The 18208-nt window shown below is 40.6% G+C and overlaps 1 protein-coding gene across 1 annotated transcript in view; it reads right to left on the minus strand.

The window, feature by feature from the left end:
* Positions 1-18208, minus strand: part of Dnah14 (dynein axonemal heavy chain 14) — a 184436-nt gene that overhangs the window by 78981 nt on the left and 87247 nt on the right. Inside the window, 8 exon segments of the mRNA XM_040738878.1 lie at positions 111-292; positions 1114-1175; positions 3396-3528; positions 4843-5001; positions 7893-8015; positions 9421-9659; positions 11596-11671; positions 15731-15983. Coding sequence (XP_040594812.1) covers positions 111-292; positions 1114-1175; positions 3396-3528; positions 4843-5001; positions 7893-8015; positions 9421-9659; positions 11596-11671; positions 15731-15983 — 1227 coding nt within the window.

Genomic DNA, 18208 nt, shown 5'->3' on the forward strand with positions numbered 1-18208 from the left:
AAGTGCATTTTAAAACAACACTCAGGAGTGCATGTTCTCCTTTTTACAAACTAAAACAAACCAATTCATTACTTGATTCATACAAACAGAGGGCTCAGAGGGGCTGTTACCCTGTTGTTTTTTGGGGCTCCGAGTATGTCTTTGGTTCTTCTGACTAACTTCCGCAGAATCATCTCCTTGGTTTTGGTCGCTGTCATATTGGTGGTAAAATTTATTGTAGAGACTATAATTCCTTTATCATTTTTAACTGTGGTGTCATCAGTTTTAATCTCTACTTTCTTTGCACTCTGTTCTACAATGCCAAATACAAAAAGAGAAATAAATTTAGGGCAGTTTAGGATATGTATGCTCTATTTTAGGGTGTTAGGAAACTTGAAATAAACCATTTTATCCTGCTGTTGTTCTTTTAATGACAATGCTCTGTCCGAGGGAGGACAGCAGCTTTCAATGGTTCCATGATTTTTCATTGTACACTACGTGTCAGAAACCATAACACACACAGTGGTATGAAAGCTGTGCTCATTGTGTTAGACCCGTTGAACCGAATGATGGGAAAGCACCATGCAGGACTCATTCCCAGAGTCAGAATCATCCAGGGGGATGTGTAGGATGCTGCTACACTAGTTTAAGACCCCAGACTGTCTCTGGACTCATGCTTCTGCTGTTCGTCCTGGCACGAGAGCTCCAGAATCACGACTTTCTCCTGCATTGTGCTGGGCACCAGGAAAGAACGGAGCCAGAGAGTGCCTCCTAGATCCCACCCGCTCTTCCACCAGGGTGGCAGGAGTCACCCGTGGGAGCATACAGTCTCCTCCACCATAGTTTGAGTGGGTCCCGGATAACTTTCAACAGTTTGTATTTTAAATGAATAATTCCAGTTTTACTTTTTTTTTTTTTTTTCCTGAGACAGGGTTTGTCTGTGTAATAGCCCTGGCTGTCCTAGAATTAGCTCTGTAGACCAGGTTGGTTTCGAATTCAGAGATCCACCTGCTGCTGCCTCCCGAGTGCTGGGATGAAAGCGATTCTAGTCGTTACTCTACGACTTCTCATTGTAAGGAATGGCTTCACATATGGCCACCATAGAGAAGTTTGATCCCATGTGGCCACACTTACCAAAACCTCCGAGGGTTGATTTGTAGGTTTCAGCAAGCAAGATGCTGATATTCTGCCTTATGCTGTTGGGAGCAAAGGGTTTAAGGACCCAAAATTAGTTCATCATTCCAGTTGCAGTAATAAAATCTAATCAAAGTAGCAGCTTGTCATTGATTTTACTTAGACTGCCCACAAGAAAACATGTCTTTTTCTGTTCACACTTTTATGGTGTTAAGACCTCTCCACATGCCATTTTCTTATCAGCTGAAAAAGCAGGCTTCTCTAGTATTTTAACAAGGTGAGACTTAAGTTTTAGAAATGTGTTTCATTTTAGAAAATTGTATTTGCAAAAGAGGTTTATTTTTTTCTTTTAGGAAGAGGCAGACAAAATTCAGAATGATAGGCACATGCTCCTTATAAAAAGTCTTTATATATTTCATATGTAGATGATTTATTCTATTACCACAAGCTGATATTATGCAAAACTTTGTGAGGGAGGAAATAACTTATAGTTGCATTTTCTGTTAAATAAAGTGTGTGGTTCTAAACTTAGTTATATTTAAAATAAATGAAAGTATATCTGATTTAAAGGAATGAATTCAGCAGTTAACACTTCGGAAAAAAGTAAAGATTTTCTTCTAAATAGAAAATTAGGGCAAACCAATTTTAAGGGTTAAGTCAGTGACAAAAGCCCTCCATTAAAGGAAAGATATCTCAGAACCGTATGGCTCCGCACTGTATGGTTTTACACGATATGGTTTTACACTGATTTCTACTGATTATTTAGAGAAGAGTGGATGTTTGCTCATATGCTACCAAAAAATGGAGGTAGAAGGAATATTTCCAAAATCATTACATAAAGACAGCATTGCCCTGATAAGAAAATGATATAAACAAAGAGAATTTCAGGACAGTATCATTTAGGAACACAGATGCAAAAATCTTCAACAGAAAGCTAACAAACCCAAACTTGACAGCATATTAAAGAGACCATTCTTTGTGATCAAGTGAGACCTATTCATGGAATGCAAGGATGGTCCAATGTATACAAATCAATAAAAAGTGGTGCATCATAGTAATAGAATAAAGGGCAAAAAGCTATAACGATCATCTCAATAATTAAAAATGTCTATATATTGAAAACTATAATGAAGTTGAAAAGTCATACAAATATCTGGAACTATAGCCAGTATTCATGGTTTAGAAAAATCAATATTGTTATAGTGCTTATACTGCCCAAAATGATCTACAAATTCAGTGTAATCGCTATCAAAACTCAAGCTGGTGTTTTTTTTTTTGGTTTTTTTTTTTGTGAAATCACAAGACTCCAAATAGACACAGCCACCCTGAACAGAAAGAGGAAGGTAGCAGAAGTGACTACAGGGTCAGGAGAGGCGTCTCAGTGACTAAGAGCACTGCTGCTACCGCAGAGGCCTGGAGTTTGGATGCTTGCCCTCAGGTCAGACAGCACATAATGGCCCCAAACTTCAGGGTATGTGATGCTCTCTTCCGGCCTCTGCAGGCATCGGCGGCCACACAAGCCCCACCCCAGATACTTAATTAAAAAAATTAAAATAAAAAGAATACAAATGAAAATAAATCAAAACAACCGGATATTTCCATACAGAGAGTGAACTGAGCCAGGCAAGAATTACTAAACTCCACTGTAGTGAGAGTCTGAAGAAAGCTCAACTCATGGAAGCTGAAAGAGGGGAAGGTGTCAGGGGCTGAGGGTGGGTGGGAACAAATGGGGTGTCTGCCCAAGGATGCAAATAAGGGGAATCTGATTTTAAGGTGTGTCTCCTGGCCATGGAGGGACCGCAGAACTGCAGGAAGCGCAGGGTTAAAGTGCTCTCACTGCAGAGTGTAAGCACGTGAGGTGGCAGCTGTGCTAATCGGCTGATGTAATTTTATAACACACATATACATTTAGACAGCCCATTACTTCTCACAAATATACATATATGTATGTATATATATCTGAGAGATTGAGAAAATATTTTTCTTATTGCCTCATAATTCTCGTCATCTTATAAAAGATTAGCTTTGTAAGAACAAAGTTGACATTCATCAAGGAAACATTTTTTGCTTGTTAGTTTTTTTTTAAGACAGGGTTTCTCTGTAGCTTTGGAGCCTGTCCTGGAATTAGCTCTTGTAGACCAGGCTGGTCTCAAACTACATAGATTTGCCTGCCTCTGCCTCCCGAGTGCTGGGATTAAAGGCGTGTGCCATCACTGCCTGGCAAGGAAACAGTCTTACCAAAAAAGCCAAATTTAAAGTTTAATATATATAAATAGATATACCTTGATCTTTTAATTTCATTGTGTAACAGAACTTTTCCTAAAATTGACCCGTATTTTATATCAAATGTTCCTCGGCCCTCTAGCTTTTCAAGCATCTCACTGATGATAGTAGTCTTCCCGACACCAGAGTCTCCTGAGGGGGAAATATATTAGGTTAGAGCCATGTGCCAGAAAATTACACACATTTGTAGGTTAAAACGAACTAGTAGCATATTCATTTAATTGACACAGAAAGAATATTTTTCTTCTTCTGTTTTAAATGTGAGAGAAGTTAATTAGGGATATAATGTGAATTTCTTTCAAATTGTTTGACTTATATGCTTACAAAAGACAGATTAGGAGATAATTGTAATTTTTACGTAATGTTCATTTAAGCCCATCACAACCGTTTCTTGCTTATAGCATGCTAGAACTACGTTAACTGAAACTGAACAAATGAAACAAAATCGATTTGCAAAGGATGTTTTATGTGCACGAGTGCTGCCTCTGCGTGAGCATGTGCACGACTCTGCCCATGCAGGAGGCTGTAGGCTCCTGGGGCAGGAGTCACAGGTGCTTATGCACTATGAAGTGAGTGCCAGGAAACAGCCCTGAGCCCTCTGCCAGAGCAGCGAGTGCTGCTGACCCCAAGCCTTCTCCCCAGCCCACCTCATCATCTTGCTTTTTTGAGGGAGGGTCTTATTATATAGCCTAGGGGGGTCTTGAACTCAACAATCCTCCTGCCTTAGCCTCCTGAGTACTGGGATTACAGGCTTGCATCACAACACCCAGTTCCCTTACTATCTTTTTTTTTTCTAACACAATCTAAGGTGGCATTTAAAAATAAACATATTGAGGCAGAGCAAGGACTCATGACTCCAAGTTCACAAAACGGAAAAATTCAAGTTTCCTTACAGCAAATCAGAGGCAAATGAGTATGTGCTGTCTGAGTGTCACACCGCTGAAGCTCTTTGTGTATGTCCCTGGGAACACTATTATTTGCCACGGGTGATCCACAGCACAGGCCAGAGACAAGAAAATGTTAGCCAATGGATTGGAGAAATATCCAGAATGAACAGGAACTGTACTGAGTCTTTCCTTTGGTAATAGTAAAAGATTGGAAAATTTTATGCCATATTTACAAATTGCAAATGTTTAAGTTTAATTAGACAATTGGTGTTACCAGAGGTGGCCGTGTAAGGACCAGGGCCCATGGACTATGAAAGTCAACCACATATTCATCTGATGTGTACATTTCTAGAATTTGTCTTTTATGTAATGAAAACAGGTACATAGGCTTACAATGTCCTTCATTAAAGTGGGCTTTCATAGGCTATCAGTAACACTGAAAATTAGTCTCTCTTAATTTTCGGGGCCTGTTAACTAATTCCCGCTTGAACATGATTAGACCCAATAATAGGTAAACTTCTTCCTGACTCAGGAATTCCCTGTTCCTTATTTTTGAGACCTGTGAGGAGGACAGGGTAGGAGTTCTTCAGGAGAAGGCTCATGAGGAAAGAGAGGCAGATGGTGTCCCTGGTGGCGGTGTAGTTTACATACTCCCCACATTCCTTCATCCGTAGCACGTTCTCGCTGGACCCCTGGAAGTCAGTCAGCAGCGATGTCCCTAAGGTCAGAAAACAGTTTTTAGGTTTTGGATTACCTGGAAGGAGATAGCAGCCCATTGTTTTTGGTACTCAATACTCGCTGGGCAAGTCAGTAATTACCTTTTAAGTTTTGTATCTTTTTGCTTTCTCTTTTGTAACCTACCTGTTTTGTATCTTCAGAATAACATTAACTTTAAATGTATGCTTCAAAATGGCAAAGCATTGCCCAAGTGGATTATTTTGGGTTTTTATTTATTTAAAGATTTGTATTTCATTATGTGTATGAGTATTTCTCCTGCAAATGTACCTGTGTACCATGAGCATACCCGGTGCCAGGGAAGGTCCGAAGAGCATGCTGGATCCCCCAGGGCTGGAGTAAGACGGCCGGGAGGCACCACATGGGTGCTGTAATCAAATCCAGGGCTTCAGCGGGAGCAACGAGAGCTCTTAATGGCGGAGCCAACTTTCCAGGCCTGGTTTTGCATTTTCTTTCTTTTTTTTTAAATAATTTATTTTTATTTTACGTATATTGGTGTTTTGGCTGCATGCATGTCTGTGTGAGGCTGTCAGATCTTGCGGTTACGGATGGGTGTGAGCTGCCATATGGGTGCTAGGAATTGAACCCAGGTCTTCTGGAAGGGCAGTCAGTGCCCTTAACCACCGAGCCATCTCTCCAGGCCCTGGTTTAGTGTTTTCACTCCGTATTTTTCATTTGCAGGAGATCTATTCTGGGCCAGCGAAATGTCTCAGTGGTAAAGGCTCTCGCTATGCAAGCTGGGTAATCCTAGACGTGCTTACTTACTTCCACACAATTGCCACACCGCTTGTGTCCCCCCCCACCATGCACGTGTGTGCACACATGCATCATGCACGCACACACAATAAATATCCTAAAAGCTCTATTCAATTCTTTCTTAATGGACTGTATCACTTAAATATTTTTTTTTATCTTATGTGTATAGGTGTTTTGCCTGCATGTATGCCAGCTCTATGTGCGTGGAAGCTAGAAGATGGAACTTGATCCCCTGGAACTGGAGTGACAGGTAGGTTCTGGAAACTGAAACTGGGTTCTCTGCAAGAGCATCAGGCATTTTTAACCATCTCTCTAGCCCTGATGTCATGTTTTACACTTTGTGACTCTTCAAGTACTTTCAAGCTGACTTTTGATTTGAAGACCCAGCACAGGCTGCCTTGGGTGGGAAGGTGGATTTCACAGCACATCTTCACCCCTCCCTCTCAGCAGCGTTACTAGGAGGTCCACGGCTGTGCCGAGCAGTGCGAAACTGTTATGAGAACTCCTTCCAGGCCAGTCCCATTGGCTGCTTCAGCACCCCTTTCTCCTCCAACCACACAGAACGCTACAGTTTCCCCATCTTCTTCACTGGTCAGAGACCACCATGGATTCTTCTTTAAAAACATTTTAAAAATGTGTATTTTAGTGTGTATGTGCTCATATACATACCAAAGCATGTGTTTTAGAGTGTATATGGTCATATGCATGCTGCACTTTAGAATGTATGTGGTCATATGCATGCCACAGTGTGGATGAGGTCACATACAGGCCACAATGTACACTTTAGTATGTGCGTGGTCAGACACAGGCCACAGTGTATACTTTAGAGTACGTGTGGTCAGACACACGCCACAGTGAGTACTTTAGAGTGCGTGGTCAGACACAGGCTGAGTGGGTAGAGCTCAGAGGATCCTGTGGCAGTGGCAGTTCTCTTTTTCTACCATGTGAATCCCAGGGCTCAAACTCAGGTCAACAGACTTGGGGGCCCTTTATCCACTGAGCCCTCTTACAGGTCTGGATTATTCTTCCTAATTGCAGTATAAATACAACCTCATGGGTATGATTTTGATTCATAAGTCCAGGTCTATTTCTGATGCTGGATCATTTGACGGCGCTGAAGACTTTGGTATTGGGAACTTTCTTTTCCATGCCTTTCCTGCCAGCCATGGCTAAGGATGTGGAGGCTAAAGATGCCAGGGCTGTGGGCAGTGCTGACAGAGGCCATGTTTTCACAAGGATTTCTGGCAAGCAGGCCACCTCTGCTGCAGTGTTCTGGAGGTAGTTGCCTTGTCAACCTGATTCCCACAGCCTCTGCTATTCCCTAGCACCCCCAATAATGTGCTCCTCAACTTATGATGGAGTTATTTCCAACAGACCTATGTTCAGCAGCACAGTATACTGGGGAGGATAGGCCATTCACCCTGAGGTTGTGGGGCTGGCTGGGAGCTGCAGCTACTGGTGACTACCCAGTGCGACAGGAGTCATTGCTTCTGACCAGCCTGGGGAAAGACCCAAATTGACAATAAAAAGTACATGATATTATGTGTGTGTTTTCCTTACTTTTAAAGAGTTACTTTCCATTATTGGCTATTGACCACACCTAGTTAAACCAGTAGACACTGTCACTGGAGAGTCCCTGCACACTATAGCTTTATAATGTGTCTAAATACACTACACATTTTACAATTGTCTGTCCGTCTCTCTGTCTGTCTGTCTATCATCTGTCTGTCTGTCTATATCCATGGGTGTTTTGCCTGCATGTCCCTCTGTGCATCACGTGTATGCCTGGTGCCCAGGAAGAGGGCAGCAGATCCCCTGGATCTTGAGTTACAGACGGCTGTGAGCTGCCATGTGGGTGCTGGGAAATGAACCTGGGTCCTCTGGGAGAGCAGCCAGCACTCTTCATCTCGGAGCCATCTCTCCTGCCCCTACGACACAGTTACTATAACGTTATAAGGAGATTTCAAGGCACATTTTATAAATATGAATAAAAGCTGTTCCTACAAAGACACATATTGGAACATGTCAAACCTCAGTGTTGCAAACACATCTATTTTTATAATTACAACTCCAGAATTTTAGAGAAGCTAAAAACCTTTCAAAAGTAATTATACTTACCTCTTTGAATTATTGTTTGAGCATTAGGAACTAAATTTGACCAAGGCATAAACTCGCAATGCTGTAAGTCCAGAAAATACCCAAATATAGACCGTTCGCCACATGGTAAGATGACACCAAAGTCTGAAAACAACACATCCAAGAATCCAGTAAGAAAGTGGCTCACCAGTGACATGAACTCTAGCTGAAAGGTAAGGATTCGTGAGCCAGGATCCAATGAAGTTCATGCAGCTATATAAAACGGGCAGCCCATTCCCTCTAAATACTGGTTTGTACAAAAGCAAAAGTTTGTTAATTTTTAATCATTTTTTGCATGTGGAAAAGAGTAAATTGTGTTCAAATGTCCTATGAAATCTTATCCCAAAGTTCTTGTTGTTACTGTGTGTTTGGATGCTAGTTAATTCCAGTAACATACTGACTCAGGTCAAGCAAATGTAATATGGGATGTTGACAATATTTATAAATCATACTTCTTTCCCATTTAAAAATAGTACATTTATTGAAAAAACTTTTGAAAATATAAGTTAAAAAAGCAAAATAGATTAACTATAGTGTCACCAAAGATAGCAGGGTTAACTGGATAGATGTATATGTCTAACCATGGTTAATATATTAATATACACTGTGTTAGTTTTTATAGCTTGTCTTCTTTTTTCAGTTTCTTTAGGAATATATTAAAAATAATTTTCAATGATTTGTTTTTCCTTTTGAGTCAAAATTGCTATACTCTAGGGTGACACCTGTCCCTACTTTCTAAGCCCCAGGATTAAAGGCATAAATGAAAACATCTCACTCAACTATGATCTTAGAGTTGTTAGTTTTCTCTCAGAATCCTTAAAATTTTGTTGATAGAGCCATGGTGTTAAATTCATATGAGCTCACAATTGGTTTGTGAGTCCTTGTGTATGTGGTACATGCATGTGTGTGCACACATGCACCTTGGGCACACATGTGGAAGCCAGTGTAGGCTATCAACTGTCTTCTGTCACTGTTCACTTTATTGCCATGAGACACTGTGGCTCCCCCGAGACATAAACCTACCATTTGGCTAAGATCGTTGGTCTCAGAATTCTTCCATCTCCACACCCCAATGCTGGGGCTGCAGGTACATGCAACCACTCCTGGATTTTTGAGTAGGTGCTGGGGATTCTGACTCAGGTATTAATGCTTGCACAAAAAAATTCTATTACATCCCCCAAGCCCCTGTAGGTTGCTATTATTTTTAAATACAGTGTTCTTCAATCTGCTTTAATTTTTTGCTTCTATTTTACTTTACTGCTCCTCTGCCTTATTTTGTATTTGTATCACATATATATTAATTTATTTTTAGTATTCTGTTTGTTTCAAATATACTGATTTATATATTGCCGAGATTAATCCAAAGTTTGATATTTCTATCCAACAAAGACCTTAACATCCTTTACCCACCAAACACACTTCCCCATTATCTTCCTATTTTGTGTATAATTCAGATTTTACACTTTTAGCAAAAATGAATTATTTAGTTTATAGTTGGTAGTCAACTGACCTTTTTCTGGATCTTCTTCAAATAATTCATGAACAAGGTTGTCGAAATTATAGGTTACTTCTGCAAGAGAATCAGGCTCAAAACTTGAGCGAAATAGCAGGTCTTCTTCATGTTGGTCTTCACGCTTTAAAATCCCTCCAAACGCCCACGTAAAAGCAAACACAAAGACCTTCTGAATCATCACTGTTAACTTTTCAGGGTTCTTCTCCAAATACCACGCATTTTCATCCCGGTAGTAGCTGCGTGGGAAGGTGAATGTCAAAAGCTTTATAAGTGGTTGGAAAATTTATCTCAGCATCACGTCAAAGTTTTGTTAAAAATTGTAATACAGTATTGATGTAAAGTTTTAGATCTACTACACAATGCTTCCTTAGATAACAGCTACACAAATTAGTTACTGTGTTTATTTTTAAAGTAGCATATGTGCAAGACAGTCCTACTTAATTAACTTTTGTTTCATATTTATTTTTGGTAATATGTTGACAAATTTACCATATACCTTTATTTAACAAATAATTCTATGTACATATACCTTTACCATGATATACTTTTGATACATGTTTAATAGTTTATTTGATATGTATACATGCTTTACATGTACATGTACACATGTACATCATTTATTTAGTACTTATATGTAACCCTTTTTAATTTTAGGTCAACTTACAGTTGGATGTTTACTTGTTGGGGGAGAGGACAATTCATGAAAGATATAGGAAATAGTATTCACTTTGCATTTCTCTTGGTCAATGTTAAGGGTTGACTTAGTTCAACATGGCTGTTGATGGGCAGTCTGATTCTGAAGAGACTGTTTTCTAGTTGAGGTGAATCCAGACTCCTCATGCTAATGAACCATGAGTTTTGTGGTGGCAGGATTGACGATGACAGGTTAAGCAGGAGGGTTGGGCCTAATTTCTAACATCTTGCGTTGTTTCAACAGTATCATAAAATTATATATAAAGTATGAAAAACTAAGCTATATCAGACTGAAATTCATCAGCAACTATCAGCAGACAGAGTGTTGACATAATTCTATCTGAACCATCTTGCTGTGTATAATTTAGCAAATGTTTACTAAATGTTTGCTATTTATCTGCCACTCTGAATGAAGTGGATATGATGCCTTTTCACAGGGCATGAAAGAATGAACAAAGCAGAGAGTTGTGTAAGATAAGAGGAGTGGCAGTGGGTTAATGTGGGAGGTAGAAGTCCTTGTGCTCACAGGTAAGTATGAGGGGGACCTGGAATAGCACACAGGGTTGTCCCTTCAAGGGCAGAATTCCAGGAGTGGACATGCATTCTAGCCTGGTGACTTTTGTGCTATCTGTGTGCCAGAGACCACACAGGCTCTCCCTGAGACCCTTCTCATAGGCTTGTTTTTTCTCAATCTACAGAACCTATCCGTGTGGAAGGTACCATGTGTACTTTACCAGAAGTTTCGATACAGTCATACCCAATTTTCATTTAGCTTACCTTGTTCCCCAAAGAGATTTGTGAATGCTTATTATACGTGTGGGATTGAATTAATTACTACCACAAATGTTTTCGTCAAATTGCTCACTGTGCTTAAATGTACCTAAAATAAGTTGCTGGGGGTCAGACTTCCAGAGTTTGAACCGCCACCAGCTACCTAGGCATGTTGTGCTAAACTGCCTTTCTTGACCGCTGTAGCTTGTCACTCTGCTGGCCAGGGAGGCTGCAGAGATTCAAGACTGTGGGCTCAGCACAGGTCATCATTCAGAAGAAATATAGAAGGAGTAATTCCATAGCTGTAATGTATCATGCACCTAACTATTAACCTAACTAATCTAGACAGCTAGCGTGTCACATTGTCATTCCAGTTATGTAAGCGAGGCGAGGCTTTCAAACCTTATAAATGGCTCGACATTTCATGGCTTATAAAGGGTTGATATGTGAAATAAACTCGCATCAATTTTATTCTGTCCTAAAATGTGTAAAGGCAAGACGAATATTTTTTATAACAACCTTACTATGTTAAAGCACCATGAAAATGTGGTTATCTTTTATTTGCTACAGAGGACTCTAAGTTGGGATAAAATCATGTAGACTTTAGAATTAGGAAACCACGAAACATGGTTTACTGACAACGACCCTGCGTGCCCTTGCATGTTTCATATCTAGGAGGTTCTCCAAACCTGGATGAATGCAACTCACCCTTTTCCTTCATCCTTGAACTTGACTCTCAAAGGTTTTGCCTCTTTAGTTGAGTCATTGCCTATTCCATCATCACCTTAGAAACAACAGGATTTTTGTACAATTAACAACAGACCTAAAATTCCATAGGCCAATTAATGAGGCTCAACTGGTAACATTGTCTAGCTGTAAACTGCCACCGGAGGAGTCTTTCCCACTGGCGCGTCTCTCTTCCTTCCTCCTGACTCATTTTGTGCAAGTCATCCGTTCAACGTAGAAAAACAGAATAAATCATGACTCATTCTTTATAGCTTAGCTTTATAATATTTGTGTGAATATTAAAATATATGTTTTAGAATACTTCAAGACAGAAAAGTATGCAGAAAAAAATTAACTCATAGTTTCAGTCTCCTCCATAACCATCAAAATATCTTTGTTATTACTTATGGAATAACATAAAGTACACAATGTATTTTAAATTGTAAAGTCAGATAAAAATGAAAAGACTTTCATTCTTATCCTGCTCTTTTTATTTTAAGGCTGTTTTAATGCCATTGTGTGTCCTTGGAAACATGGTTTGTTGCAGTATAATTCATTAAGCCAATCTCCCATTGTTGGAATTCAGGTTGTTTTTATGACTATAAATAGTTCTGCTGTGTATAAACCTTCTTGCGCACAAACCTTTGTGTATTTCTCCGGGTATAACTCTATAAAAGATCCCAAAACAACAATGCTAAGGCAAATTTATCAGTATTTTCAGCATGCATCGTTAAATAGCTTTAACAAGGTTGACTCAATTGGTACCCTCCTTTAGTGTTATACTCTGGTATGTTATAGATATCAATGTCTATCAAGGGAAAGGAGGTGCCCACATGCCCCGCCCACATGCCCCGCCCTTTCCTGAGGAACTACCAAGTACTGAAGAGTTGCTGTAGTAGGTAGGTGTTGTTTTCTTCAGTGCAGTAGCCATTGAGGAGCTAGATGAGAAGTAAAAGGAATTTAGAGGGAAACTAACTTTTGGTATATACACATCAGTTGTGGTCTCTTTTTATTATCTACCTTCCTTCTCTAAAAGCGGTGTTTTTAACAATAAAAGTGGATATGGTGGCCCAAGCCTGTAACTGCACATTCAGAAGGTAAAAAGCAGGAGTTCATCCTGGCTTGAAGTTCAAAGTTAGTCTGGGATACACGAAACTCCATCACAAAACAAAGGATAAAATAAATTTGAGTACTTCTCTTTTCTTAGTATAACCTATTGAAGTAAATGGTTGTAGTTCCCTGTGGAGAAAACTCGGGGTAACGGTGTTTACAAACTTCCTGTGATGTTACAGAGTGTCCTAGATGCCTCTTCCATTTGTAGGTTGTTGGCTTGGTGTCTAGCTCAAGTGTGGGAAGGGACTAGTGACTCCTTCAACTCCTGGTCTCTCATCTTTCAAGCCTGTGGTACATTGCTGACTGTGTGTGTGTGTGTGTGTGTGTGTGTGTGTGTGTGTGTGTGTGTGTGTGTGTGTGTGACAGATATCATCACAGTTTTCTGAGAATCATTTCTGCTTCTCTTTGGCTGAATCCCCTGGTTTCTGGGGGTTAAGGCCACTACAGACCACATTATCCTAGTGCCTTTTGATCTTCATGGCTATCGGGGTCTTCCTGTAAGCTCTGGCGTACAGGAAGCCAGCAATGAACCTTTTATCAGAAGCATCTTCCGCAGGAGACAAGAGAATGAACGGCTTTACAATTTGGATCAATATTTGCCAGATACTTTCGCTTTTAGAGTTTGGGATTATTTTGTTTCATTTCCCTGGAGCTTGGCCACTCTCATTTTTAAGCCCTAGTTCTGAACTTTGATGCCCTGAGAGAAGGGACTGCAGTGTCTCCAGATAAGAGACACTAAGCGCCCCCAGGACAGGATCAAAACATCTGGTGAGCGAGGTGAGGTGATGCTAATAGCCAAGCTCAACTCTACCCTCAAAGTAAGCAAAGAAAATGACCCAGAAGACATCACTAGGGGAAGGTTGTATTCCCTCTGCCTGGAATCTATAAACACGGCTACTAAAGGTTCCATAGAAACAGATTAGGGAGACCAACCTCTCTCCCCGGTGCTGGGCAGGAGCTGAGCATTACTGAAAGTGCTACTAAATGCTGTTAAAACCGGTATTGATGTGAAGGCTAAGTTATTGCGAGCATCCCATCTGATGTTTATCTTCCTGTAAATGAACATATAAATGCTGGGGGACAGGGTGATGAGATTCCCCCGTGACAGCTACTGGACTCTCCCCTGGTACCCTGCAGCAGTCTCTGGGAACCTGGGTTGTTAAGCACAGTGAAAATAAATCCAAGGAGAATGACTTCCTAGGCAGGCCTGCAGAGGTATGGTATCCTGGCGTTATTCTCTTCTCAAGGACAGTCCTTAAAATAAGCTTATTCTTTTATACCTTTGACCCTAAAATTTGCAAGGATCCAGCTAATTCCTGTGATGTCACTAAAGCACATTTCCTATCATCCAAATGCAAAGTGGTTGGTTTCTTCTTTTGAACTGATTTCTTCAGAAGCCAGACCTGTTAGAGCCCTGATTTTTTTTTTTTTTTTTGGATTTATGAGACAGGGTTTTGGAGGCTGTCCATCCAGCCTGGTCTCAAACTCACAGAGATCCGCCTGCCTCTGCCTCCCGAGTGCTGGGATTAAAGGCGTGTACCACCACTGCCTGGCTAGAGCCCTGATTATAAACCAGCCTTTTGAGATACTCGCACCCACCCTTCCCCAAGTTTTCTGCTCCACTTTTTATTCCAGAATCTCACTATAATCTGGCTATGAGCAGCTAGCAATGACAATGTCAGAGCTGGAATGCTATGCTGTCTCAGAACTTCCCTTGCCAAATTAATCAGTATAAACAATCAAATTCAGCCTCACCCAGTCTCAGAACATGGACAAAATATAGACAGATTCTCTGAGTGTAGCATGGGTGGAGCGCCTCTAGTCCAGTTCTCAACTGAGGTCTCATTTGAACTTGAAACTGCACGGCCTGGCCTCCCCGGTCCACATCTGTGCTAGCATTCTGGTCTTAGCTCCCTTCTGAGTCACTAAGTTCTACTTACATTTTAAGGCTTCTGCAGCCCAATATCTCCAAATATTTTCACCCTCTGGAAACCCGTTCTACAGGCTTAAGGACCACATGGGCAGGGTATTAAACCCCCACTCCTGGCACCATTTTCCTATTAGTCAGTTTTCCCATCTCCATGACAAAATGCCTGGCATGAACGATATCAGTGAGGACAGATTCACTTTTGGCTTACAGTTTCAGCCATTTCCGTCCACAGTAGTTAGCTGGCTGATCCTGGGCTTTGGTGAAGCAGGTCATCATGGAGGTGGGATGTCTGGGGAAGGTGTTTGTTCACCTCATTGTGAACAGCAAGGAGAGAGGGAGGGGAAGGAGCCAGGATGAGATTCTCCAAGTTCTGGTACCTAGTGACCAAGTTTCTTCAGCTAGCTTGTAACTAAACTCCTATCAGAGGAGCCTTTCGGGGGAAGCACAATGAAACTATTAATAGCTAAGGGGTGTTAAGCGTGCCTTCAACTTAAAACATTAAGTCATGGTGGATTTATCTGAATGTAACCCTGCACAAACAGAGGAGCACCGTGTGTTATATTCTTACAAGTGTCAAATTTCAGCAGAGCTACGAAAGCTGTAGTCTATCAGACAGAAAGCAATGACCACAATAGCCTCTGATCAAACTGTATAGACAAAGGCATAGTGAACCAAAAGTCGACACAAAGTAGCCAGCCTGAAAGGCCAGCCGAAAAAAAGAAACAAGAACAAGGGCCTCTCTTCTTGCCTCAGCACTTACTTTTTTTTGTCTCAATGTGATCACAGGATAGATTTAGATACTTCCTAACTTGAAGCATCCTCAAAACATTCTTGAGTAAGCAAGATATTCTAAGGCTCTTGATACTCTTTTTTTTTTAAATGAACCTCAACATGTACATTATTGGTTTACCCCTGTGGATGCATGCCTCTGTTAAAGAGTTTTTAGCTTGTACTATGTACATGTTGGCTGTTAACTCAGTCAATCTACAATCTTCTTGCCTTCGCTTTTCTTTCATAAAACCTACTAGGAAGTGACAAGCTGCCACTGAAGAGAGTGACTTGGGGAAAACTCACTTTTTGCAGCTCCTCTCTTTATATGCATGAATTCAAACAAAGCATCTAGAATCCTGCAAAGAGTCATGATGACTGTCACATCTTGTATGGGATATGGCAAGAACTTTCTGTTCCTCTTCAGGAACTCTAGCCCTTCTGTGATGCTTTTTTTAATCAGTAATCCAAGACACTCCATTCCTCGTTGACTTATAGTTTTTGAAGTTTTCAAAAGCCACGACTTAATGTATGGCTCCCATCCCAGATCAACAGGATCCTAGGGACAAAAGAAAATCTCATGAAAACACAAATATATACTATTCTTTATTTTTTTAAACTTTTACTTCATTATCCTCCACATCATCACAATTCTCTGGAAAGATCTTGGTGTTTTAACCATGGTTTGAAAAGAAAATAAGCAATTAGAATCAGAGATGGGAAGTCTTCTGGGGTGTGCAAGCTGAAGGAACCAGTCAGCCTAGGCAGCCCCAGCCCTCATCCTAGTCCACACCCCAAATTATGTAGATTAGATGTCCACTCACAACTGCTAATGAGTTTCATGTATGGAGTTTTTGGGGGTTATGTTTACTACTTCCATATCACTGTCTTGGTAATGTCTTCCCAAGTTCTGAGAGTCATGCAATAAAAATGGCTTCAGGGCAATCTTTCCTTTGCTGGTAGAAGAATTCATATCAATGGCCTACCCTGTCTGAACTAATGATGTTATAACTTCCCAGGGTAGTGTTAATGACAGTGTTACTTCTGGATTATGAGACTTTGGGGGAAAAAAGTTTCTGAGCTACTGGGGTCACTCAGCTGGGACTAGCAGTAAGACAACTGGCAGGATGGGCTGTTACCCTCAACAACATGCCTTTGTCAGGGTCAGGTTCTAAAAACTTACCATGGCTCTCTGGGATCTCTGGGCCTGCGGACTGAAGCCAGCTCAACTAGCCCTGGTAGGATTGAGCGACCAGGAGCCTGCTGAGAGAGCAGGTATACTCCTGCCCCCACCCAGGGCAGAGCTCCCACCCACCAGGAGAGGGAGTGCCTCAGACCTGTCTGCACCCACCATGAGACCCGTCAGTGTATTGGACCTGCTTGCACCCACTGGAAGAGAACCTTGGACCTGTACCCTCCAGGAAAGGAAGAGACCCCACCTGTACCCATTGAAAGAAGGGATGGGAAGACGACAACATAAGAACAAATTCAAAGACAGAAAAACCAATATGACACCACCAGAATCTAAGGACTGTACACTAGCAAGATCTGAATATCACAACACAGATGAAGCAGAAGAGAATGATTTTAAAAACAACTTCATGAAGAGGAAATGAGAAAATCCTTTAAAGAAATGGAAGAAAAAACAAACAAAAAATTTCAAGAAATGGAGGAAAAGACAAACCAAAAATTGCAAGAAACAGTTCAAACAGTGCAAGGTTTGAAAGTTGAAATAGAAACAATAAAAAGCAGTTTGAGGGAATGTTGGAAATAGAAAAGCTGGATAAGTGATCAGGAACTACAGATTCAAGTATAACCAATAGAATACAGGAGTTAGAAGAGAGAATCTCAGAGAGAATCTCAAGCGTTGAAGATTCACTAGGAGAAACAGATTCATTGACCAAAGAAAATCTAAAAATCCAATAAATCCCTAACACAAAATATCCAGGAAATATGGGACACTGTGAAAAGGCCAATCCTAAGATAGAAGAAGGTGAAGAAAACCACCTCAAAGGGGCAGAAAACATATTTAACAAAATCATAGAAGAAAACTTTCCTGATCTAAAGAAAGACATGCCAATGAAGGCACAAGAAGCCTACAGAACACCAAATAGAGTGGACCACAAAAAAGTCCCCTTGCCACATAATAATAAAACCCCAAACATACAGAATAAAGAAAGAAAATTAAGAGCAGCAAAGGAAAAAGGCCAAACAAAATATAAAGGCAAACCTATCAGAATCACATCTAACTTCTCCATGGAAACTCTGAAAGCCAGAAGGTCGTGGATAGTTATCCTACCAACAGTAAGAGACCATGGATGCCAAACCAGACTACTGTACCCAGAAAAGCTTTCAGTCACTATGGATGGAGAAAACAATATATTTCATAGCAAAACCAGATTTAAACAATACATACCCACTAATCCAGCCCTACAGAAAGTAGTGGAAAGAAAGCTTCAACCTAAGGAAGGTAACTATGCTCACAAAATCATAGGCAATAGATAATTCAGCCTTAACAAAAGCCAAAAGAAACAGCGGGGGTAAATCCACAAACAATAACATCACCACCAACAAATCAAAAGCAAACAAGAATTAATATTCAATGGTCCTTAATTTCCCCCAGTATTAATAGTCTTAATTTGCCTATAAAAAGGCACAGGCTAATAGAATCGATATGAAGACAGAATCCATCCTTCTGCTGCATACAAGAAACACATCTCAACTTCAAAGATAGACATTACCTTAGAGTAAAAACTTGGGAAAAAATTTTTCCAATCAAATGGT

The sequence above is a fragment of the Mesocricetus auratus genome, unplaced genomic scaffold (assembly GCF_017639785.1).
Source record: "Mesocricetus auratus isolate SY011 unplaced genomic scaffold, BCM_Maur_2.0 Super-Scaffold_100676, whole genome shotgun sequence".
In the NCBI taxonomy this organism is placed as follows: domain Eukaryota; kingdom Metazoa; phylum Chordata; class Mammalia; order Rodentia; family Cricetidae; genus Mesocricetus; species Mesocricetus auratus.